We start from the raw sequence: 27211 nt of genomic DNA, 5'->3' as shown, positions 1-27211 counted from the left end.
GCTCTGATTACAACTTTTTTACTGTTGTACATTAATGAGGAAGGATAAGACTAAGGAGCTTGGTAAGACCCAGCCATCTCCTACAGCAATTGGTCTTGACACGTTTCGTCAACTAGACATTTCCCTTTGAAATTGCATTCCTTGGCTCCTTCCTTCCATGTTTTGGTAGTGAGGAGTGAGACTATGATGTGCGCCTGGTATCAAGATAGATCTTCACGTCTCAGTCCATTCACTCTTGGAACTGAATGATCGCTAATATGGGATGAAAGAAGTCATTGGGTTACCATGTATGTCCTACACAACTTATTGGTGTGAAGGCAGAAGTGTCTGGAATAGTACAGGCATTCAAATTGTTTGTTGAAATCAATTGCTCTTCGGCGAAAGTATCATCAGCGGATCAAGTTGTTTATTGGAAAATATCCCCTTGCTTTTTATATTTTGTGTGATACAGTTGTTATTGTACCATGCAAATCAAATGCATAGGGGGTCTGATCGCATTTTCGAAATTGTAAGTTCAGATTTCTTGTGTGTTGTATGAACTGTAAGTTGTGAATTGTGCCTGTATACTCCTTATTTTTGTTATTGTACATGTTGCAAACTTTACCAAAGGATGCTGTGTTGCATCTGAAACTATATAGGCCTGTCACTTCTGAGAACTACCTCTGCATCTGCAAAGTGAAACCTTTTTTAATGTAACTTCCGAAAGGGCTTTTTGTCCTTCCATTTCTCACATTGTTACACGACAATTACCTGATGTTCAACTGGAAACTTGCCTCAACGATGCTCCAGGGAAGACATCCCGGATTACAACCACTGTTTTCCTCTCACCAGATGTGGAACTTTCCTTGGAAAGCTAGAAGGGACTCGTGTCGTCTGTCAGCTTCATGCCTCAGCGAGCCAGACATGAAAATAACAAATTTTATTTATAACATTTTGGTTTTCCTCCTGATATGGGGCATCATTTTGCTGGATATCTGATGGGGAGAACTAAGTGATTATGTGGTTATTCCCCTTCACATATAGGCTTGCAGTATTTTGGGAACAAGTGATAGTTTTGATCAGCAAGTGTATTTATTGTATTTTGCCATGAGCACTCTATGGAGTGAATGTATCTCTTTATATAAAAGTCATATTATTATCATTATTGTTGTTGTTATCTATAATATCATTATTGTTATTATATTATCATAATTATTATTATTATAAGTAGTAGTAGTAGTAGTAGTAGTAGTAGTATATTTATTATTGTTGTTATAACTATCATTATCGGTGTTGTTGTTGTTGCCGTTATTATTATTATCATTGCAAACCTTATTTACATGCAGAGTTCACTGAGGAGCAATTGGATCGACAGATGTTGTCTGCCAGTGATACCTTGGACTACATCAAGACAGAGGCTGTTCCATTCATACAGATGGTCATGGAGGATTTCATTAAGAATGATGAGATCCAGATAGAAGGGAAAAGAATCGTTGCTTGCTTTGGATACCACTCCCCTAGAAGGTATGTTATTATGGACATTGTGAACAAAACAGAAACTTTCCTGAGAATGCTATATACTTCAATAAAATTCAAGGGAGAAAGGGCGTTTTGCAGTTGGAACGTTCTCTTCCTGTACCTTAAAGTCGTTATTTATGTAGACAGTTGGGAGTTTAAGATTTGCATGTTGACATAGTGGACTGCACATGTGTCACATTCTGTCCCTTAATTGTCCACTATTAAAACCATGAATCCAAAAATATTGATTCTTATTTCATCAATAATCTGGGTCATGAAGATTTATTTGGCATCGTCACAAACCGAATACCCTTGGCTGTAGCCTACATGTTAAGTGTGATCTTACATGTTTTAATTATTAAGTCAATGGGGCCTCTCAACTACATTGACCACGTGATCAGTGTAAGGGGACAACACCCTTTACAATCTAAAACTCCCAAATATAAGGCATCACTCACATCATAAACACTGCCACAATATGATAACAAAAAATATACTACACTGGATGGTGTTTAGGTCCAGGTTAGGTGTTGAGGTTGACAGTTTTGAAGCAACCACAAACACAGGTGCTCAGATAAGAACAGATGATACCAACGTATGCCATATTTTCATGAGTCATTTCTTAGACCTCCCTTACTTCAAGTTCATTGTAGACAGTAGACTGATGTCACACCCCCCCCCCTCCCATGCTCTAACCTTAATGAGCAATGTAGCTAAAAAGACCTGAAAATGATTGCAGCAAATAGGATGGTTGTGCATAATTATGCCATATATTCTGGCCAAATATCTGACATTCATTTATAAAATTGAGTGACATAAAAAAAGGAAGATGTTGTAGATTGATGCTAGTGTCCATACGGTTTATTTCCGACTTGTCTAATGCCAATTCGTCCAATTGCCAACTCGTCTACTATCATTTGGTCTACCATCGGTTCGTCCACAATCTAATAGCCATTTAGTCCATAAACCATTTGGTCTAATTGGACTTAGTGTTAATGGTGCAAAATGAGTGAAAATGAAGTGGATATTAGACCAACTGGTTATGAGACGAAATGGTCATAGACAAAATGGTGATTAGACAAAGCGATGGTTGGACCAAATGGTTATTGGACCAAATGGTTGTTAGACGAAATGTTGATGGACAGAATGGTATTAGACAAGTAGACCATGTGGTGAATGGCCGGGTTGGCAGTAGACGGATTGGCAATTTACCATTCATACAGCTCCCATACCAGGTTTAACACCAAACTTACTTCAACTCATTCCCTGTTTTAATAAAAATTAAATCTGTTTTTAGTCCATCTCCAAGTCAGTCAGGAATTAGGCAATGTAACTGGATCGGGTTAAAGACCTTAATTTTACCACAATATGAAACCATAAAGAGTCTTGATTTATTCAGTCAATTGAGTTCTGTTTGTCTACTAGCAACTGCAACTTTATTACAAATTAACCTAAATGAGCAATTCAAATTAATTGGAATTTACAAAGATTTTCAACACAATGACTATAATATGATCAGTGCTCAAAAGAATAGCAAGAACACATACCGTAAGACCTACCCTGCCATTAGTAAGCCATAGAAAAGTGTTTTTGATATGATTTTGAAAAGGCGTCTTGGAATTACAGAGACTGAAAAATGCAAATTTAGGCAGAGCAAATAGCAACTCTGAAGGAAACAAGAAAAGCCTCTGGGATTTTCCCAGGGAATGGATAATGATTGCGTTAGGTGAGCCAGCTAATAGCAGGAAGGCTTGCTCTTGAAACAAAGAATATGGTGAGAGGCTGCTTGGGGATCATCCTCTTCAAGATACCCCTAGCTGACTCTACTGCCTGTGCTGCCTGGGAAGAAAGGCCGATGGAAACTCCCTAATCCTAACCAGACAGTGAATCATAGTTCCTCTACTGTTCTTTCATTAACCCTCACCATCCCTCCTTCACTCAACCCTGACACAGTCCTTAACCTGTTGGAGACTGAATAATTTCGCTATAACACATGTTTTCCATTGACTCCAGTTTGTGTATATGCGAGCTCAGTGTCCAACGGGTTAAATCTTTGGTTTTACTTGCATGCTGTAAAAAAGCAGTCATTTATCAGTGGTTGTACATTTGCACTCTTCACTTCACCACTTATGACAATACACCAGACGGTAGCCCGTATTGTTACCTGAAGAAAAAGTTCTCTAAAAGCTGTACGGGCTGTGTGTACCTTTACCCCAGAAACAAGTTTAAAGGTTTAGTGCAGCAGTTTGCTTTAAGGGATTTTGCATTTGTCTCTGAAAGGCCATTCTTGAGTACCAATACTGTTAGAAATCAATGAGCTCCTCAAATCTTAATCATGATTCTACTACATGACTTCTTTTCCAATAGGGCCGTCTGCACCATCCCGAGTTTTCAAAATATCGCGCTATTTCTGATCCGACAAATTATCCCTTTCTGAACAATCTCGAGATTATTTGCAATGGAGACGCAATTATCGCGCTAGTTCGTAGGATTAATCTTGAGATTGCAATCCCAAGTCAACTTGGGATTATTTGCAAAATAGCGCGCTAATTCGTAGGTGCAGACGCACTCGGGATTATTTATTAATGGCGTCAAACCATAATGCATCGCTGCCTCGCTCAAGCAGGAATCGCTCTTGCGATGGTGGAGACGTGGTTTCTTGAATCTCGAGATTAATCGCGAAGAGGGCCAATCGGGCTAAAATCTCGAGAGCAAACTCTGGATGGTGCAGCACGGCCTAATGTGGATGAACCTCAAGTGGTACTTTCTACATTGCCCTGTACTTCCTGGGACAAACTTATGGCTCTGTTATGTGCAGTGGGTTGGCTTAAAAAGTAGGGGTTATGCTTTCGTAATGCTCCAGGCATCTTTTTATGATGTTAATTTCTTTCAGGAAAATTTAAAAAGAAAAATAAAGAGATAAAAAGGAATAGATTTTCATTTAAAAAAAATCAATGGAAAAAAAAGTTTGAATAAGTTTTAACTTTCTTACTTTTGAAAAGCGAGAGGGGGCAAAATCCTGTGAAGGTGATAAAGTAATGCTGTATGCCTGAGAAGATAATTATCTGGAGTCCTCACCTTTGGGGGCCATTGATGTAAATGATAAAACCAATCATTGCACCAGGAGACTTGACATTAAGATGATCAAAGAGAGAGAGAGATTGGCAATTAGCAGACTTGCCTTGAAGATCTTTCACGTGTGGGTGATCTGTGATGAAAGAACAGTATCGAAACCACTCTGGTTTTAGTAATCATTTGTGTTATGGGATTGCGTCCCAGTTGATGCGTTCTTCCTATTTCTGTGAACTTGTCTCCTTGCTTATCTCCTGGGGGACATTTCATGAACAATTCTGTCAATGATTTTCACTGACAACTTTGTTCTTAGCCAATCATATATGCAAGCATGGCAGTAGTTTTTACAACAGTCAGTGAATATCACTGACTTGTTGTTCCGTGAAATGCTCTCCTAAAATATTTGTTATCTCTTCTAGATAGAGTAGCATTGGCCTCATTGTAAACTAGTAATTTGACGTGACCTTTCAATAAATGATGTTTACTTCCTGCAAGACGTGTATCAATATGACAATTTTAGATGAAAAGGGAATTTGTACTCATATGGTGATAAATCCCGATGAAGAACACTTTAATATAGTCCTAATATGTGATTGATATTTTTAAACACTTCCTCATCATATTTAAAGACCCTGACCGGTGTAAAAACAATCATATATCAAAATAAAGGTAATGATTCATACAATACGAATATACCAAAAATATTACATATATCTCCTTCCAATAGTTAAAAATATTAAATAAAAATCAAAGAAACTGCTCCTCCAAAGTACGCTTCGATTGAGCACCCCCACGTCGCCTGAAAATGATGACGTCACGTTGTGTCAGGAGGGTTGTGATTCCATAGGTTTGTGTACAAAAGCATTGGGTATTTTCTTCCATTTCCATGTTATAAATCCATTTTTTTTTCGTTTTCAGATGAAAATGGCACTCAAAATTATTCACTGTTCAAATTGTTGTAAACCTACAACTATTCACTACCTTTTTTGTGATTTCTTTGTTTGGCTCTTATTGGGCCTAAATTGCTATGTCAGGAAAAGTTGTTATACATAATCTAAATGCAGATAGAATTGAAATCTGCGCCAAATAAGCAGGAAATAAAATATGGCAAAAACTAGTTCAAAACTGCAGATTTCATAAATTCAAGCTTGTGGGTAAAAATATATGTGATATCCCTCTGTGATAGAAGTGAAGAGAATGAAATGCGTTATCTGGAAAGCAAAAAAATCACCCAGTTTTTCTGTGTACAAACCTATGGAATCACGACGCTTCTTACACAACGTGACGTCACGGTCTCGAGGCAGGTGAAAAGCACAATAAAGCCTATTTTCTAAGCGGGGTTCGAAACCCGATAATTGGAATATTCTTAAGCAAAATACTCAGCTGGGAAGCGGTGAAAATGCATAAAGCATACCTTGGTGTATTTAGTAGCTTATAAGCTTTCGATTGGTATATAATTTATCAATTTCATTTTCGGGTCCGGTCTGGATCTTTAAGCGGAACAGAAACAAAGAGGAATATGGTGGTTTTGAATTAACATCCATGATAATGTTGAGATTCATCCCCAGATGTAGAGTCATGGGTAAAGATAATTTACAGACAGACAGACAGAATACTGTAAAGATACAGAACAATGAGATTGTCTTCAAAAAAAAAAAAAAAAGAAATATCACTCACAAATTGGTACAAAAGCGTGAGACATAGTCAACTCGATGAAAGATCGGCACTTGTAAGAAACGGACAAGGAGTGACAACACGCCTTGTCAGAATGGGTAACGAACTTCAACGCGTGATGGTATAAGAAGCTGACGGGGATTAGCCCAAACTGACCCTTCTCCTGATTCAGTTCAAATTTGCGTGATAAAAAGTGAATCAGCGGTACCACACCATATTTGGCCAATAGAAAATTTTGGATAATAGAACTTGGGCTATGAATTAAGTTAGGCAGATAAGTGATAAACCTGTGCACTTTTTCAGTTTTTGTTACAAGTGTGAAATTGAGCACAGTGGTAGAACTTCAAGCAAAAAGTATTTTAAGGAGAAATTCTGAAAAGTGCGCAATCTGAAAGAAGAGTTCCAATTAAAATATAAGTTTTCCAGCAGGTTATATTTACATGCGATGATTACTTTGATGTTAATTGTTGTAAGTAACAACTACAACATTGCAATCATGGTATGCAGTATCCTCAAACGGGCAAACAACCAAGAAATATATCTCAATATAATGCTATACCAATTATCTTGAGACTGCTGTCAGACTCGATCAAGGTTACGTGGTCAGAGAGGCAAAACTTGTGGGTGGGGACAGTTCAAAGATGGTGAAAGAATTAAACCAAGGCATTACAAACCAACTACTGTCGATAGCCATTACACAAAGATTACATGTGAAATTCTGTGCTGGACTTTCGAGTCTCTCGGAGTCAGCATCAAAAGTAAGAATAATATCCCACAGTGCTGTCCCCGTCTAATCAATATTGTCTGATGCATGTCTTCAACCTCCTGAAATTGACACATTCTGATATCGTTATCCTTATATATTCATTTTTGCAAATTCTTATAAAATTACCAGAATACACGCAGACAAGCACAAATTGAATTATGACCAACAATAGTCTCATCTCCATTGCGAGTTGTCCTCCCTAATATCGAGTGTCATATCAACATTAAAACACAGACACCAATCAATTGAATCATGGGATGGAAATTTGTTGCTGAGATATCACCAAGAATTTGCTCTTTGTCTTCTGACAGACTGATTATTAGAATATGTATATACAGGAAAAATTCAATGTAATTAGATCAATCCTCCATTGTGTATGAAGCCTTCTCACATCTCTTGTAAATTCTGATAAAATCAATGACGATCAACACATTTCCATACCAATAAAAAATGAAGTATTGTTGGCCTGCAGATACAGTGCCCAAATGGAATATAAGAACAATGTAGTAGCAAATTCTGTTATATTTGATTGAATATTGGGTGGTACAAAGATAATAATATTAATGATGCAGCTGTTACAGAAACATCTGCCCAGATTTGGTTTTATGAAAATCACTTTTGTTTATTTTGTTTATTTTTAAGTAAAAATATCGTAATCCAGCAAAAAATGTGTGCATAGTATATTTTGGCAGGATATTACAAAGTTGGGAATAAAATCGGGAAAGAGGACTATGTGAAACAAAAACAAAGATTAGATTTAGCTGACTGCATGCAGACAAATGCTCCCATAAATCAATTTAATCATGTTTTAAAGAAAATAATGAGATTGAGTTTGGGGAAAAAGAATATTTTTTGAAGGATTAGGATATTTTTAGGATCCTCTTAAAGTTGAGAATTGCATGTAAATGCAAAAAGAAATGTTTGGGGAAAGTGTTGTGTAAGCCAGCACGATCCCCAACATTTAGCTTAATCCTATGGGATTAGAATAAGGATATCTTAATCTTCACCTGGATAAAATCATCCATCATCTTCTATGCTTCTCTTCCATTCCACTGTCTATGATCAGTTACTCATTCTTATTAGGATTCCTTTAAGATCATGTCGGGAGGGAAGGAAACGTGCAGCGATGGGAGAAAAAAAAGTACAAAGAATAGGAAAAGCAAACAATTCTGAAGATAATTTTGTGCGGGAAGTTGCACATCAAGTCAAGTTTCAGCAAGCTGATTAAGACTTCAGGAAATGAAAAGACAGAATAAGGACAAAAATAGGAGTAAATTTGAACCAAGAGTCATCAGGCAGGGGTTTATAGTGCTGGCCATACTGTAGAATACCAGCAAAGGATATAAAATAATGCTTTTCAAAGATTTTGGAGTAAAGAATTTTCTTCGTATTCATTGACACCAAAGTGGTTTCCTTTTCAGTTGATAATTGTTTGAACTATTAAGACAGGGAATTTGTTGAACAAGCATTTTTTTTGTGGTTTTTGCAATGGAAGTATGGAAAATATTCAAGATTTTCATCAGTTTTCATTACTGTGTACAATGATAGCCAACATAGTAAACCATGATATTAATGAATTAAATTGTCTTTGCTTGTTTTAAATACTAACTCTCATAATCATTTCAAGATCCTAATTGATGAAATTAATTAATTCATAATTTCCTTTCAGTAATTATATTACCCTCTCTTCATATGTATGAAAAGTATGTCAATTCCCTTCTGATTTCTATGTTTGTTTCTTCTTTATTTCTTCTCGTTACTTAGAAGTTTCATGAAAATTACATTCTCCATCCTTTTCTCTTGTATTTCCTCGGGCTAGGAATAGTAGAATATGGATGGATTACTTCTAGCACAGCTTAATCTCCATAATCTGCTTCACCCATTGAAATAGATGTAATGTTTTAATCCTGAATGTCAAGGATGTTGACAACATCAGAAAGAGGCTGATGAGTAAAAGTAACAAGTTTTGCTGTCACTTTGAGGTGCACTACTTGACACTCTGTATAGTTAAAAAAAAGACTTCACATTTTGAGAAAATAAAGGATAGCTAGGATTTATTTCAAGATTTGGGGATCACAATTTTGGCATTCCAATGACATTTGACAGGTTAATGTTGTGGTCAGGTCTATGGAGGCCATTTTTACACATTTGGCTGACCTAAATGCATCATTCATGATGTTTTTGATGAAACGTAATCAATTGAGATGTTGTACTGAACCATTTGGGATATGGCTTTATTTAGCTATAAATCTTTCCCTAAAGTACTTATTTTTTTCCTCCTTCAAGTGGAAATGTTAAATATTTCCCTTTCAAAATGTGACATATGATATATTTCTTTTTCAAAAATTTCATTTGATTTCTATATACATTTTACAGTACTGGAAATGTAATATGTGAGATTTAAGCATTGTCATGCCCCTGTCACCAACCCCAAATTTCTGAGGTTGATTCTTCAAGTCATTGTTTGAGTCACTATTATTCTTCAGACAATATGCTGTGGTTTCTGGGTCAAGGTAGAGCAAGGTTTTGACATAATCTTCATAAGGTGGTTTCAAACCGCCTCGATCATAAGAATCCCGTTAAATTACGAGAACTTTTTAACGCTAAAAAATACCCATTAATTATTTCTGCATTCACACCGCCCCGAAACATACCCTTCGGAATAAGTTACTGAAGTTACGAGCATGCGCAGTATGGTCTGATAAGCAAGCGAAGCGCGAGATTCAAAATCACTAGCTCAGCAGCCACCCAAGGCGCCTGCGCCCAACTACACGCTGGGCTAAAAGTTTACGTAAATTGCTTTCACATTGCCAAAATTCCTGCGACCTTGGAAAAATCCCTGCGATAGTTCTCGTAATTTTGACAAGTACCCACTATTAAGTGGGTATTTTCTTTCGGGGAGATTATGCGTAATTTGCTTTCACATTGCCAATATTACCTGGTATTTTCTGATCAGGGTAAATTTCTGATCAGAAAATACCTGGAACTGACAAACTTCAAGGTGGTCTGAAACCACCTATAGTCAGGTAGATCTTAAATAATTCAACATCTTATCAAGCAAAGTGCCTAGGTGAGTTAATGACTGAACTCTTATAATTACCACCAGCACAAACTTTCTGTGATTAATTGTTAAATGAAAATGGCCAAGGTAGGGGATTATTAAGAAAGCTTTGATTTACGTCTTGGGGTTTGATGACTTGATGTTATTTCATAGATGAAGTATGGCATCACGTGTTGCATTGTGGGATTGTTGAATTCCATCATGGTTTAACCTACAAGTTTGCTTCCGGGGGAGCATTTCATGAATCCAACTAGTCTGTGACGTTCACTGGCAACTGTTATTAGCTAGTGAAGTCCTTGCATCTGATTGGCTCAGAACAAAAAATCAGTTGGTGTGGATCACTGACAAGATGATCCCATGAAACACTCCCCAAGTTACATTACAACTATGACCCTGATTGAATGGGATGAAACCTGCTTGACATAGTTCTTGTGTAGACCAGAAATTTAGGAGATATTTAGGCAGATAGTAACTTTGTGCAGGATTCAAAATAAAATCACCTGTCCAGCTACTACTGCAATCATAATTACAAACTTCTTGGTCATTCTTGGTCTTTGTTTTGCTTTGAATGATTTATCATTCTAATACCGCTTTATTGGGGGGATGATGTGAATATATTGTTTTTCATCCATATTTCACCTTCACTCCAACCTATCCCTGCCCCTTTCTCTCTTTTTTCCCTTCCTTCGATCATGACTGACCCTAACCCAAACCATTCTCTCTCTCTTTTTTGTTTATCATTCTTACATCATGAAGGACATAAAACTCATGGTATATGCCTACATTGATCGCCATTCATAGTAACATGTATCACCAAATCATCCTGAGTATCCGAGACATAATTTTTCACTTTTTTCACACAATCCATCCCTCTCCGGCCTGCCCAATTATGTCACTACCCCCTTTCCCATAGAGAGGGAGACACTTTCCTTTTCTCCATACAGGATATGAATCAGGCCCACTCACGTACCCCTCTTACGTTTGTCCCAAATTATGACAACCGAACTGGCAGGTGATGACCCTGTGTTGCGTGCTTCCCCCCTTGTTCCTCGTTTTTGTTTTTCACTTACAGCGTGAGGCCTATAAATAGAACATGTTTGCGTACACTTAGCTACCGATTCACACATTTGGAGCTTGGCTCAACAAAACATGCTATTCCCATTTATGAATAATCCAATCAATCTTTATGAATCCTATAAATTAGCCAAATCAATAGATTTTTCATGATTTTTTAGGCTTATTCAAACATGTTAATCTCATTTATTAATAATCCAAGCAATTTTCATGAGTCATATAAATCAACCAAATCATTTGAATTTTTTGGACCTGTTAGGACTGGCTTTATTGGTATTTTTTTACATTTCCATTTTATTATGTTTGGCATTTCAAGTCATTTCCTGTTTAGCATTTGGTTCAAATTAATCAGATAGATATTTTAAAGTTTATTTTGAAATAAATCATTTAAGATACTTTCAAAGTATTAGGCACAGTTGAAATTGAAGTAGATTGGCCTAATATACCTACACATACTGTGTAAAGCTCAGTTCACTCCTAAAATGTCAAAAGTAGCCCCCATAAATTGCAAATGGGCCCTTGTTGATTGCTGTGGGGTTTGGTACAGCATTAAGAAAGATAGCCCTTGTGCAGAATTTTCTTCTTCCTGGCAAATTCTGGAAGTTTTTCTTCTATTTTCTTGATTAGTTTGATACTCAGGGATTGTTTCATTTTAAGCTGATGGTAAGTTACATATGGCATTATGAATGACATATATTATTGTGCTAAGTGACCCCCCCCAAAAAAAAAAATGAATAAATAAATAAATCAATTAAAAAGTAAATGAATGAATAAATGAAATAAAAAAATACACAATAAAATAAAATAAAATTGAATTAAATTAAATAAAATAACTTAAAATAAATAAATAAATAAAAGTAAATCAATAAAATAGAAATACAAAAATTAAATAAAGATTTTACAAGTGAAAAAAAAAGAAAAAAATGAAGGCAAAAAACAAATGAATAAATGATATAGATAAAACAATTTAGAGAAATGAAAAAAAATCCTGGTGTTTTGATATAAAAAGACTAAATTCCCTAATATCTCCAGAGATCATATTTTTCAGCTTAAGCTGATGGAATTTAAATTACTCAGATTTCTTTTTAGCAAACACGATACATTAATATGTAAATTCTTATGTCAAATAATATTTGGTTCATAGACAGTTCACCTAACCATATAGTCAAAATGGGTAAATTCTAACAGGAAATTTAAAAAAAAATGCTAAATGGACTAAATGGCAGTTGGACTATATTTGAATATGGGTCTATTAAAGTTCGATGGAAAAACACAAAACAAATTACTAAGAAGCCGTCACATGATCCATCAAATGGACAGGATTTAGGTCTTGTTTCTTCAAAAAATATGATTAATAATGACAGAAATCGATGACAAATTTACTCTAGGTCTATCAATAATCCAGTATCATGGCTCTGTTTGCATTACAGTGAACAAGGCCTTCACTATTATGAGTGACAGGAGCACTCTTAAAATTGTGTATATAATTCACTATCACTGCTATATATAGGAAAATAATAACCTTGACTGTTTTATTCATTGATGTATACTAAGGGTGAAATGCCTTCTCGCAGCATGTTGTGATTATAATAATCTTCCCCCTATCATGAGCTGTTCCCATGGAGAAGGATGAAATAATGCACATTCCATTTGTTTTTGGTATGAATGAATTGTAATTTTAACTTTGATGTTGGTTATTACATTTTTCGTATAAGGTCTGCTATGAGTACAGTTCATTGTTTATCGAGCAGAATCTTCTCTTTATATTCTTTCACAAATCAGGATTGCTTATTAAATATAGGAATTGTATCTCTTGATTTGCTCTTTGTCATATTTTGATGCAGAGTCCTTTAAATTCTTTCTTCTGTTGCCTGCTCTCAGCTTTCTAATGCAATCTTTCGTTCTTAATTCTCCTCTATCTTTCTATCTTATTATGAGTCCTGAACACGCCCTTGGACAGTGTGTCCCTTGATCACCCCATACTCTTGTTGATTTTCTGGCGTCCCTCCACTCGTCTTGTGTCCAGTCTGTGACAACTGCGGGGCAGCAGAGGTTTGACATGTTAAAATCCAATCAGAAATAATTCAAGTACAGAAGGCTCAGCGATTAGGGGGGCAGGATGCAAATTATAAGTCTCCAATGTGAAAAAAACTAAGTCGGTCATTAAGAGTAGTGCTGCCTGTTTTCATTCGTGAAATTGCAATAGGTGTGGTGTACTGATAAAAGGAGAATGCCTTAGGGTACGCACTGAATATGCACACATAGGAATACTGCAAGAGTGTGCATAGACTGTTAAAGTGTAGGGCTTACTTCCCATTTAAGTGCTGTGTCATTAAAAAAAATTATGTATATGTGACGATGCAGTGTTATTAATTGCTGTTTTCTTCGTGTTATCTACTAAACAGCACAAGTTTCAACTGATCCTTGCAGTAATTCGTTGTCAAGGCAAGGTACAGGACTGCATGTACAATCTTCTATATGGTACCTTAATTTTGATATACATGTAATATAACTATACTTAAAAATATCAATTTGTCTTTTTTACTCTATGTTCTTGTCTTTTATGCAGTATTTTGGGCACTCCTAAGAAGACACAGTCCATGCCAAGGCCGAGGAAAGCTAAAGCGGATGTAGGCCCTTCCAAGGAATACATGCAAGCACGAAGAGTCACATTTTCCAATGTATTGGATGTGAATGCCATCGAGATCGTAGAGCTAGAGGACGACGGAAGCCAGGCGAATCGCAGAAGACACTCTTTTTGCGTAGGAGATATCAAGAAGGTCCAACAAAGACTAGAAGACGACGAGATGGGTAAGGCTGTCTCCCGAGCTGTGGACGATTCCAACATCAAGTACCAGTGTCCAATCCCATCTGCTCCCTACGAAGACAACGATGTGGAGTCGAGTCAATGGAAAGTGCCGATGATCAAGGTTAATGAGTGGAGAACTGTCGAAGAAGACGATCATGGTTACGAAAGAGTTGTCAATATTGATCATGATACTGATGGAGTTGAGGCAGTCAGTCCTCCCAAACCTGAGAGGGGAAATTTGGAGGAAGATACCGATGAAGATGATGATGATGAAGACACCAATGCTTATGAGAAAGTGGAGACGGTAGATGAACAAATGCAAAAGGATGCCAATGAGAATGACTATACAGAATTAGAAGCCCTGATGGCTCAACTTGCGGAGATAGCCGGGCATGAGAATGCTGCTGATTTAAAAGCATCAGAAGCGAAGGATTATGATCTGGTTTTTGATGGGGCCGAAGAGTCCGATGTAGATGGCTACGAGGTGCCTATGACCGAGGAGGAGGTTTTAAAAAGCCGAAGCAGTAGCATGGAGTATCTTGTGCACTCCATGGAGGAGGACGATTTTGGGGTTTCTCTTGCAATTTTGTTTGGTGAATTAGGGGAGGATGATGATGGGTATGAAAAAATTGAAATTGGAGCTCAGGAGGCTTGTCCATCAGTTGCTGAGGTAGATATTGAAGATGAGAGTGTAGAAAATAAAGTGGAAGCAACAGAACAAAGGATTTCTAAAGAAGATGAGGAGGAAACCATGGATGATGATATCAGCCGTTTCTCAGAATATTCAGAGATAGACATTGTTGAAGCTCTGGTAAAGTCTGGGCTCATGAACGCTCACAAAGACGAAAGCAATTCAGGTCAGATGTCTTCCAGCGTTGATTCAAATGAAAGTAGAGTGTCTCAAACTGTAAAATGTGAAGTTGAGATGCCACATACAAACTCAGGTGAAACTAAGGAGCTGGCTTCCATGGAGAGTTGTGAGGAATCGGTCTTTAGTGATGAATCAACATGTATGCTTAGGACAGAAGATGATATCAAAGTAGACATGGAACAAAATGGAAATAATAAAGAAAGTTGTGAGATGGAGACCAGTGAATCAGACATTAGCAATGCTGATGATACTGTTAATAATGTCAATGAGAATGAAGAGGTTAAACCAAAGGAAAAGAAGGATGATGGTGATGGAAAGAGTGGAGTCACCACCCGGTCTTTCAAAAAGTCCATGAACAGCACGTATCAATCTATAACGGCAAACCTGCTTCGTAAGAAACGGTCTGCTAATGAGAAGCGTCAAGGAAGTGTTTTTGGTGAGGATATGAGGATTGAAAATGTGAACTTTCGTGGTGACTCTTTGGATTCTGATGATGGCTACCAGGATAGTGGGGACTTCAAGGAAACCACTTGCAGCGATGTCAACAACTCTTTTGGGTTTCCAGCACCAGCAGCTGAAGATGGACAGTCTGTGGATTTGGAGTATGCCAGTGACTCTAGCACAGGTCAGAATGGTCTCTGTGACGACCCAGTCTATGACAATGTTTGCATGGATGATGATGACAATCTGGATAGGAATGTATTCAATAGTAGTCCAGTCAGTTCAGTCAGTGCCACATTTACAGAGGGTAGTGAAGATGCTGTTCAAGAGGACAAACAGGAAACAAAATCAATGGGTTCCCTCGAGAACATCTGTAGTCTTGGCGAACTCAGAGTGCGAAATGTCATCTCTAAAAGCATACACTGCCTCCCTAGCGGGGACAGGCAACTGATGAAAGAAGCAGAGGAAGATTTAGACACACCACCTAAGCCGCGCAGAACGTGGTACTACCGTTCAAGTGCAGATGTCCGCAAGAGCCTTATCCGTAGCTTTGGCTTGGATGCAGATGGAATCATGCGCAACCCTACCTATGCGCAGGTTTCCAAACCGAACACTCGTGTCATTCATGGAAGTCTTCCTGGACGTTCCAATCACGGTTCTGGTCACAGGGCAATGAAGCGTATCCCTTTGACTCTGAGCAGACATAGTAAGATGATCTACAAGGAGAGGTTTTCTTCGAAGTCCTCTAAGCTTGGGAGGAACACCTCCCATGATTCAGGAGTCTTGACTGGAGATGAAGATTCCAGATCAACAATCAGGGATAATGAGATCTACAGCCAGTCACATCTCTATGAGGAGGTTGCTACGGTAACCAGAGACGGGGATCGGTCTGGAGCGAAATCAGAAGTCAGGAAGACTCTCACTATGGATGAAGATACTACTGAGGTGAGAAAATCAAGCAATTATAATTACAAACATTATCTGTTCTTAGATCATTCTACAGTTTTTATCTTTGGTAACAGCATGATGTTAATGTCAAATAACCTATGTTTCCCATTAATTTTTTCCATCATAAAAAGTACAATTTATACTGTGTTTGCATTACATCAGAATGTTCTGACAATTTAAGAAGCTTAATCTCCAATCTTTTTTAAGTGTAGTGATTGCAGGGGCAGGGGTGTATCTATGATGGATAAGAATTGTAATGAAAAAAACTTGGAGTTTGTTAATTCATATCAAGCATAATATGGGAGTTGGTGATAAGATGTTTTGTTTCTATTTGCAGTTTGTTGCTTTCATGACACTTGCACTAGCATTTTCTTTTATCACAAATTTAATTCAGTGGTTCCCCATTTATAAACGCAGTAGAAAGATATGTACGATGAAATTCCTGTTAGAGTACAGTGATTCTAGTTTTTAAATTCCCATTCATAGTGGGAGGACAAAATGGTCATTGCCTCAGACAAGTCCAAATTGGCAACACGCCCCAAGGGAGGTTACAATAAGATGCTTCCTTCGTGACCTCCGACATCTTCCTCTATCATTCCGATGACCATTCTTCCCTTCCCACTGGTCACTCCAGTCCAGACATTTTGTTCCCCACAGTTTCAGAATTTTACCTGCAGGGTCCTATGCACCAGTCACACCCACCAAGTCAACTCCAAACCAATCAATGATATGCCATTCAAAGTAACCAGAAAGCTTTGCTCGATCTGGAGTCGGTACTATCGGTGTGTCTGTAGCTATAGACTGTCATTGAATGAAGGAAGATGCCTCTGTCCTAATGTCCTTCCTGTAATTCAACTTAATAGACGTGCCACTGGTTGAGTAACAGAAGGTCTTAACCGAAAAAAATAGAAAAAAGCGATTTTTAAATGATTTTATACCAAAGAAGCAACTCTGTTTAGAGGTCATAAGTGTCATTTTGCTATGTAGGTAGTTGAATTGAGTTAGGGCTTTATGGTTACCAGAATCTGAAGGTGCTACCAAAATTACTAACTTAAGTTACAAAATGACATAAAAGTGAGTTACGTCCATACTCAACTTGCTATGTATTAGTGTCCAAGATTTTGTCATGTTACGTAAGCCATGTCGATTCGGGCAAAATGTCACTGTCTGATTAGAATCACCTCCCATTGTCTCTATTAGATTTATGTTTCCTTTGAGGTGATTGAAATGCAACTTTTTGATTGCCCTGTCGAACAATTATCTGACAGTCTCAATTTCTAGATGTAGAATTATACTAGAGTTGTACACAGAACCTGCAAGACTAATAGAAAGTTTGATCATTTTTTATTTTAAAAGGGAATATTAGTGATGAAAGATGGATATTATGATAAAATTGAAATAAATTACTTTGTGACTTTAAAAAAAATGCTATTTTGTCAACCCTATTTGATACATTGAACACTGCAAAAGGTTACAGTAAAGGTAGAACGTCAAAGTTGGAAAATAAACTGAAAGGTTTCAACATATACCACTTTTTTTTCATATAAACACTTTAATATTCTTTGGAAGAAATAAACTGGCCAATTTCATTTTTTTTGTAGGAGAATTTTTTTAAAATCATAATCATTGTTACAAATAGTTATTTGTATTGGATATGTCACATATTAATAAAAAGGTATAAATCGCACGGGGCTTTCATTTTATCAATTGCTGCTGCATATTATTTTGGTACACATAGTAGATTCACACCATGTGCTTTAATTTTCTTTCATTATAAAGTTTGTTATGATTTCTTTTATTTATTTGATGTATACATGTACATGTATACATTCGTGATAAAGTTTGTTATTTTATTTGTTTCCATTTTTGCTTTGATGTATAATTGTATATATACATAATAAATCTTGTTATTATGATTCCATTCTATTTTTTGCTTTGACGTATATATTCATTGTAAATTTTGTTATTCTGATTTCTTCTTTTTGCTTTGATACAAAATTTTATGATTTATACAGAAGGTTGAAAAGGCCAAACTTCATAATAAACCCTTTTCTGAGGTGAGAAGAAAGTGAAATATTCATTTTCATTTCAAAAGTTTGCTTATTCATTCTTCGGCTGAATTTCTCCTCATAAATTGCTCATCTGTATTTGCTTCTTTGCTATTTAGATAAATAGCAGCTGGTTTTCATGCTTGCTGTAACATTAGTATCTGTTTCAGTGCTAGCTTAGATTTTTGTCTGGCTATTTATGTTGCTTACCCTTTCATGTCCTCTTTCCATTTTCATATTTTCTTTGACAAAATCACGAAAGTTTGAACCGAGTGTTTCGTATAGTCTTCTTCTTCTGAAAAAACCTAATATTTCATTTTTGGGGTGATATTTGAAATCTTTATTGGGTCCTCAATGTGTTAAAAATGTTTTCCTCAAGGAGGACATAGGGCTATTGCTACTTTCCTTCTTCTAAATCCAAATGCATTTTCTTCAGTAATTATTATTATCTTTTAAAGGATAAATATAAAATTAAGAAAGAGTGATTGTGCACACTTTTCTGTTAGAAATTTGCATATGGTAAGTAAGAATTTAGGCAAATAAAATACATGCTAATTAGAGAGTCTGGACATTGGCAGTTCATAAGTCATGTATTGGAGCTAAAAACATATTCTATATAATTTGGTGACAAAACAATTGCTCCTGCGACATTTGCTCCGGTCTTGATATCTCAGAGGACATAGGGTTAGAGTTAAGATTATAATAGCATTTTTGGTTCAGAATAATGTAAAGATAATGATTAGGGTTTATTTAGCTATGGAGGTTGGATTTTATGTTTGGCTTAACGTGCAGATTTTCTATTGGAGCAATTGTCGCCATAGCAAATATTATGAAACCATTTCAATCACATCTTTTAATAGACATTTGATGTTTCCATTTTCAAATAAACTTAGTAAAGTACAAAATAGGCTATTTGTTCTCTGTGTTTAATAGCAATTCATAACACACAGTACTGGTCAGTCCGTTCTTGCTTTAAGCAACACTTTGGGTGATTTGACCTGTCTAGCCATCCTCTTACCATATCTCTCATCCAAATTAGAATCAAACCAGACTATTATCAATCCTCAAAAGAGTGATAATTTCATCCAAACCCGACCTGCATTCATCCTTGATCAGCCTTCTGATTCTGATGTCACTCTGACCCGCTCGCTCGCCTCCTCTTCATGAATCCTGTTTACGTCAAGATGAATTTAGATTCCCCATGCCACGTCCTGGTCAGAGAGGTTCCCCTCATGCTCAAAATAAGTTTGTTTCTGTCTGTCTTTTGAGAAAATATAAAGGGGCTGTCAAACAGTCAGCGTATGAAACCATACGTAAGCTTTGGCACTCCATTTTCTCAATTTTATTTCTCGATATCTTGATATAAAGAGTATGTTGCTTTTAGTTAACAACGGAAATTATTTTTCATATGGTAGTGATGTTTACCTGGTTGCGAAGAAAGCATGAATGCTTGAAAGCAATCAACCAGAAGACCAAAGGCCTGAGGTCCTCACCAAGGGACCTAGTTATGAGGATAGATGCCTTACCAGAGGGCACTAGCGCACGAAGTGGGAATTGAACCCGGGTCACCGGAATCCCAACCCCTGCTCTACCGACTGAGCTATCACAACTCTAAAAAAATTGAACTTTTTATGTTTATAAAATGCTATTCTTCAGGACTGGCTGCACAGAAACGTTGTTAGCGGTAACATAGTGCTAACAGAGCCACTGTTACAACTGATAATGTAGCAGCGATGCCTAACGTCACAACAACACCTTGTTTTACATCTTTGATCAATATTTGACCTCACAATCAGGAAGGTGTGACTGCTCTTACTGTTAGTGCTCTGTTAGGCCAACAACGTTTCTGTGTGGCCGGTACAGATCAAGAATGGGATGCTCGATGTCAAGAGAAGGGGTTAAAGGAGAAAACGGCTCGCCACACATACCGCAGTCAGCATACACTGGCTGAAACTTCTAGGTGTGACATCCCCTTAAACCACACTTGGATGCTGCTATATATGATTTTGAGATATTGATCACTTTGAAGGGATATGAATGTGTCAACATCACTCACCAGTCTGGCAGTCATGTGGATTGTTAACTCCATGTCTTTGTTGCTCTCTCTCCCACATCTTCCTTGCTTGTTGCCATGGTTACCCAATGAAGCAAGAAACAAGAAGTGTAGAAAGGAAAAAGCATATCACTGAAGCAGTCATCACTTTCATTACTATCTCATCATGACCAATAAAAAAATTGCTGACAAGCACCTTTAACCTAAACTCACTCTTTTATCAGTTAGTATTTTTTTCTGCCATGCCAACAACAAGGTTGTTGAACTTTTAGTTTTAACCATTTCAGAAACGCATTTCTACATCATTTGTCCAATCAGCAAGAGTTACTCTCAAAGAAAACACATTTGTCGTGATTTCAAGTTTGGTGTTTGTTCTGGTGTTGGGATCGGAAGCACAATTTTGATTGCAATCCATGGCACCGATACCCAATCTGAGTTTACCAAAAAAAAACATCACATCACAGATAGCTCAACACCAACTAAGACTTGTCTAAAGATTTGTATTTTGGTGCCATGCTGATGTAAAAATCGGCCTGCTCGCAACACCAGAAAACAATACCAAACTTTATATCACCCACTTAAGTTATATTCTATGAATTAATATTAGTGTTTTATTAATCATAAGCTGATTGTATCCTCAAATTGTAAAGAACTATTCCCCCTATCAACATCCTAGATACCTAGACCGTGGCTTTGGAGAATTAAAGATTAAAGTCGCAGCTATGTATCGTATTTCTGAAAAGGTTTTGTGAATGACTTTCAGAGATATATTTCACATTATCATGATCCCTTTCACAATACTCACAAGATTGCCTATATTGCAAACTCTTTTGTTTCAGTATTACTCTATATTTGTGTATTTTCAATTTCATTGAAAACATTAAAATAAAAAGTATAGAATTTATTTATAATGCATGAATAAAACAAATGCATTTGTGGTATGTAGTATTTATATTTATGCCCCACTGGTATTTATAAATTAGGGTGTCATTATAATAATGATTGGCAGTAAATCATGGAAAGTTGGCAAGGAATGAGATTGTTATGGTATTTAATTGGCAGATGTTTTTGTTCCCGTGACCTATTTGTTAATTATAGGTTGTTTATTTTGGAATAAATGGAGCAATTTTTTCAAGTGGGAGAACAAAACTTAGCCTTCGGTGTGAAGGAGAATCCATTGTTTTATTTTTCCCTTCCTGTATTTCTGGGGGAATGAATTAAATTTACTGTGATTAATTAAAGCCACTATGCCAACGCCATTATGAACAGCACTATCTCAAGACCTAATCTACTCTTATGGTTCTTGGATTCTTACCCATAATGCAACATTTGATCACATAGTCTTAGAATATATGGCTACTAAAATTATAAATGATTTTTCTCACTACCTTTTACAAGATTGATTATAGTGTCTTACGATATTTACCTATGATTTTTTCAATACTCTTTATAACATTGATATATATATATATATATATATAAAATATTTGCCAATTTTTTTAGTAAGGATGCAACATTTAATCATGTAGTCTTAGAATATATACCTATTGAAATTATAAATGATTTTTCAGCACCCTTTAAGTAACTAAGGGGAAAAAAATATTTGCCAATCTTTACCCAGGATACAACATTTGATCATGTAGTATTAGAATATATACCTACTAATATGATATTATTTTCCCGCTACATTTATAACAATTAACATTTATATAAAAACATATTTAACTATCTTTACCCAAGATACAACATTTGATCATGAGGTCTTCAAATATTTACTTAATACTGAAATGATTATTGATTTTTCATTACCCTTTATAAAATATTTGCCAAAAATTATTTACAGTATGTTTTCAAATATCTTTTTCTCCCATTTATCTGAAATGAGATTGCCATGTAGCTACTTTTTCATTTCTTATTTGATTTTAAACAAGATTTTTATCTTTGGGACATGCCTGATGTGTCCATCTTTTTTCTCTCTCTACATTATGCGTGCTTCTGTCAATGTTCTGCCTTTGAATAATATATTCAGTTCCCCCATATTCTTTCCCTCTGTGCTATGTGATGAAAACCACAGAGTATATTATATGTTTTCTATATATAAAGAGTTCATTGTCTTTTTTCAAAATTTATCTTGTGTGGCTTTCATCCATACTCATGCTGATGTTTTTGTATTTTACTTGGAATCATGCATTATATTTGACATTGTGGTTTGGGTTTATTTTGTATAACAAATATATATGTTGAAAATAATGATTATGTTCATATACAAGAAGCTATGCAATTCAAATTGAAGTGTAACTTCAAGTTATTCCATTCCTTTTTCATGCAAAAAAATTGTTGTGTGAACATAATGATTACAAGATGATTAGTGAACATATTTTAATGTAAGGAATATTCATCTATATATCGATCTATTCATTATTTATTTATTATTTAGTATTAATAGTTTGTCTCATATATGATAAATGACCTGTAGCATATCATTCACATTTGTAAGTAAAGGGAATAAAGACCTGGCTAAACCCATCATTGCTATTTTCATAATATCACTGGGGTGTTATCATCTAAAACTTTGACAATTTCATGGGAGCTCAGAAAAGCTATATTTTAGAAATATGGCACAGTTAGTAACCTCATATTGTCTGAAAAGGATCTCCTAATTTTTTTAGAGAACATGTCTGTGTAAAAAAAAAGTTGCCACTTATGTCATAACTCTGAAATCAAGCATTTTCTGAACTGTTCTAAACTTCTCTTTTTTTACTTTGAGATACACAGTTTTGAAACCATATTAATGATATAAGAGAAAGGTTAGCTATAGTATTACTTGTTGACATAATGAATTAGCATCAAACACAGTCTCCAAACTTTCATATATCACAGACGACCCATGAAGTCTATACACATTGTGGGGAATGACCAGATGTTTCAGGCCTTTGGTATCTTTGTCCGATTGTCTAGGAAGCTGGCCTCCCCGTACTCCTTTAGTCCTCTTCCATTATTCCATTACTTATACTTTTCTTTCATAGACTACCTATGAGGTTTGTACACATTGGGTGAATGACCAGACGTCTGAGGCCATTGGTATCTTTGACCGCTTGACCAAAAAGCTTGTCTCCCCGTACTCCATCATTCCTATGGTGAGGGAGGTTGAAGGAATCCGAAGGAAGAGCCTTGGTAATGCCATCGAACAGGAGGAGGAAAACATTGACTTCCCAGCCTGGACTAGTATTCTCAATGTCCTAGCGGCAGATGAGTAAGTACATTTCTATTTTTGCTCCTTCTCAATTTTCTTTATAACTCGATTCATAGATCATATAATTAACATTAAGAAAACAAAACCGTGATTTCGCACAATTTTACAGATAAGTATTCAGACACATGACTTATTGTGTTGGTCGTGTCATTAAACTTCGATCAATCCTCCTTTCCTCTTCATCTCCTTTTTTCTCCTTCATCATTTTCTTCTCCTTGTCCTCTTTCTTCTTCTCCATCTTACTCCATTCTTCTTTTCCTCCCCCTCTTCTCATCCTCCTTAATTAGTGGTTTTGACTCGTGCTTTGTAATGAATAATAGAGGCATGTGTTCAAAACCCATGTTTTCACATTTTCACTATCCACCTATGGGTTAAATGTGTACCTGATGGGGTGAATGCCATGTTGTTGGCTTAACAAATTCATTGTCACTTAAGCATCTTTAAGAATCTTTGTGAAACATTCCTTTAAGAGTATATATTCATGTTTCTTGCATGCAATTTCCATATTTCCATCTTTTATTAATGGAGCTTTTGTAAAATTGGTCTTCAGAAATTACATGACATAAAGGCAGACAAGGTTCACCAATCGAACAGGGATGTGCTTCATTACCTTGTACTAGCTGCTTTGCTTTTCATTAGTTTAAAACTGGGGCCCGTTGCAGAAAGAGTTTCGATTAAACGCAACTCAAAAAATCTTGCGCAACTCGATTTTCAGCCGATGACACACCCATATTCGGGAATTGCGCTTGATATTTTGACTTGCATTTAGACGCAACTCTTTCTGCAACAGGCCCCAGATGAACAAAAAGATATTTTAGTTGATAAATGTCTGATTTCTAAAGCACTGCGTTATTCACGGCTTAGAAGTTAAAACATCCTAGAGACTCCACATTGTCTGAACCAAGTTGATTCATGCGTGTATCTTGCTAGTGTCATCTGAAGGATAGCGACAAGAGAGGAAATTGCTTCTTTCTTGCGTCTGTTCATGATACAACAAAGCATTCATGTTTCAAATCCTGTGAAAGTCTTACATGAATAATGCAAATTATTTTAAGATCTCTACACAATCGTTGTTACTTAAAATTGAGTGACTGCATGGGTGGGTGAAAGATTATAGAGAGAGAGAAAAGGGTGTTAATGGGTAAGTTCACCATGACAAAAAAGTTAATTGTAAAAGTAGTAGAAAAAATCATTGAAAACATGGGTGAAGGTTTGAGAAAAATACCATCAAAGATTTAAAATTATAAGAATTTTGATTTTTTATTTGTGACATAATGTGCGAGCAGCTTCCCATGTATAGTGAATAAAAAATGGGTTTTATCAAAAACTTTAAATTCAAATAACTTTCCTAATTTTAAAAGGATTTTTCTCAAACCTTCACCAGTATTTTTTATTACTTTTTCTGGTATTTTAAGAACAAACTTTGCATCAGGGCGAACTTCCCCTTTAATACTCCCCTGTCCCCCCCCCCTTTACAAGAGAGGCAAAGAAAGAGGAAAGAGACACAGGGAATTATATTGCCCCCCCCCCTCCTTTCTCCTTTTCAGCAATAATTAGTCTCATTTCTGACCACTATAAAAGCTGAATCTTGTGTAAGCAATTGTTGTTTGCATGTTACAAAACAATACATTTTGGTATGAAAAATAAACATGAAGTATAGAGATAAAAGGTGATGAAAGGGATTTGATTTTAAAAAAAAAAGGCTTTTATAATGTAGAATATATTGTTTGTGACCTTGCTACTTTGGAAAAATCTGTTCCGACATATTTCAAAGGGGAAACGAGTTTGCCAAAGTTATAACAGATTCTCTCAAAAGGGAAGGATGACAAAAGAGGTCTCAGGTGACTAGCTGATCACTTGATGGGCAGATACATGTACCCTTGGCAACAACATTGTGAATGCTTAAAGGGGGGAGGGTGAAAGGTGAACAGTACAGGGATTGCTAAATTATTTTTGAGATTTGAAGCAATTCACAATGTTTGAATCATACTAACAAAAAATTACAAAAATTAAGTTCATGGGGGGGGGGGTAATACCAACTGATGGTCTGCTTAGAGGGAAAAGCTATCCCATTCTCCAACCACTACATCAGTAGATAGCAATACCCCCTTTAACCTTTGTATATTTAGATGCTGTTTACGATCAGCCGCCGCATATTGATCAGAGCAATGTGATATATTCATTGTGGTTGTTCAGAGATAAGTTAGTAATTGCACTTCCTGTGAAGATAGTGTAGAAGATCCGTCTGGGTTATGGAGTACGTTCACCCCACTACTGTACATGGAACTTTGAGACTCTGAATGAGCAATCCTTACATAATACAATACAGATAGTTTTGTTGTTATATTTCATGAGATGTCAGAGTAATGTAGATAAGTTCAAAAGTTTCCATTCAATACTTTTATATCCACTCTTGAGTGAATTTGGTGTCCAGTGTTTATGTACCTTCTTACTTCAATTCTATTTCATTCTTGCTTCATATTTTTCCTTCATGTTTATGCATTATAAGGGCATAATAATAATAATAACTGGATTTATAAAGCGCTTTTGACCTGAGTATAAAAAGCACTGCTATTAGAACCCCGGCTTTAGCTCAAGCTACCATCACCAGCGCTCAGTGCATTCAAGGAAATAATCCTTCCGGGTACCCATTCACCTCACCTAGGTCGAGTGCAGTACAGTGTGGATAAATTTCTTGCTGAAGGAAAACATGCAATGGCTAGGATTCGAAACCGAGACCCTCTGTTTGAAAGGCGAGAGTCAGAACCTCTAGACCACAACACGCATCAAAGCCATGCTATGTGCTATGTGTAATGCACTATAAAAAAATCAAGTATTATCATTAGAAATTTGACGGACTATGTTAAGATTTTAATCAATTTTAGGTTATTCCTATACTTAGCATGCATGTGAAGATATCAATAGGCTACATTGTTGTTAGTATGCATGACTCAGACCTGCCAACCAGTACGTTTTAGCCGCATTTAGTACGTTTTCGCAACCAAAATACGGCAGTACGTTTTTTCTTTGAAAAATACGTTTTTTGTAAAAAAAAAATAATAATAATGATAATGATAATTTTTTTTTTTTTTTTACTAAATCGTAATTTATTGAAAAAAATAATCTGTTTATGTCTCTATTTCATAAAACGTGCACAAATATGGCTATTAGATCAATGTAATTTCAGGTAACTTGTTTTTTTTTTCAATCATTTTGTTCAAACCAGCGTGAAGATATACACATGTTTTAATGGTTTTTTTTTCATCTGCAAGAGCAGTGCGCATTTTAGCTTGCATGCAGCTTGAGCGCCGCGATGAGCGAGTGCGCCAAGCATTTTATTATGAAATACACTTTTTTGGGGAAAAATACAGTTTTTTTTATCACAGAATACAGTTTTTCATTCCCAGAGGTTGGCAGGTCTGATGACTGATGATGATTTAAAAAAATTGCTAATAATGTAACCTTAAACTAATATTATGCCCCATATAGCATGAATAATATCAGACCACTCTATAGATGGCCAACATCTGTTCTTGTTTTCTTATCATTCTCTTTTTGTAGGTCAATGTTGGTTATTAACATAGTTGATTATTTCCATACTTTCCTGAAACCTTAGTATAACTTCATGACACAACTTTGAATTT

At 36.1% G+C, this 27211-nt stretch overlaps 1 protein-coding gene across 1 annotated transcript; it reads left to right on the top strand.

Moving 5' to 3' along the window:
• Positions 1–34: 34 nt before the first annotated feature.
• Positions 35–26989, top strand: LOC129255705 (serine-aspartate repeat-containing protein F-like). The gene is made up of 4 exons (XM_054894036.2): positions 35–62; positions 1326–1503; positions 13714–16210; positions 23341–26989. Exons 1-4 carry the CDS (start codon positions 35–37, stop codon positions 23569–23571), a joined length of 2934 nt encoding a protein of 977 aa, XP_054750011.2. The 3' UTR covers positions 23572–26989.
• Positions 26990–27211: the final 222 nt, after the last annotated feature.

Source organism: Lytechinus pictus, chromosome 3, assembly GCF_037042905.1.
Source record: "Lytechinus pictus isolate F3 Inbred chromosome 3, Lp3.0, whole genome shotgun sequence".
Classification (NCBI taxonomy): Eukaryota; Metazoa; Echinodermata; class Echinoidea; order Temnopleuroida; family Toxopneustidae; genus Lytechinus; species Lytechinus pictus.
The sequence above is the reverse complement of the archived record's forward strand: the minus strand, read 5'-3'. Positions and strand labels throughout refer to the sequence as shown.

Excerpts from the sequence above, each read along its gene's own strand:
- LOC129255705 (XM_054894036.2), top strand. The coding sequence starts at position 35 with ATGAGGAAGGATAAGACTAAGGAGCTTG. Across the intron at positions 63-1,325 it reads GGATAAGACTAAGGAGCTTG|AGTTCACTGAGGAGCAATTG; the intron begins GTAAGACCCAGC and ends ATTTACATGCAG. Across the intron at positions 16,211-23,340 it reads TGGATGAAGATACTACTGAG|ACTACCTATGAGGTTTGTAC; the intron begins GTGAGAAAATCA and ends TTTCTTTCATAG.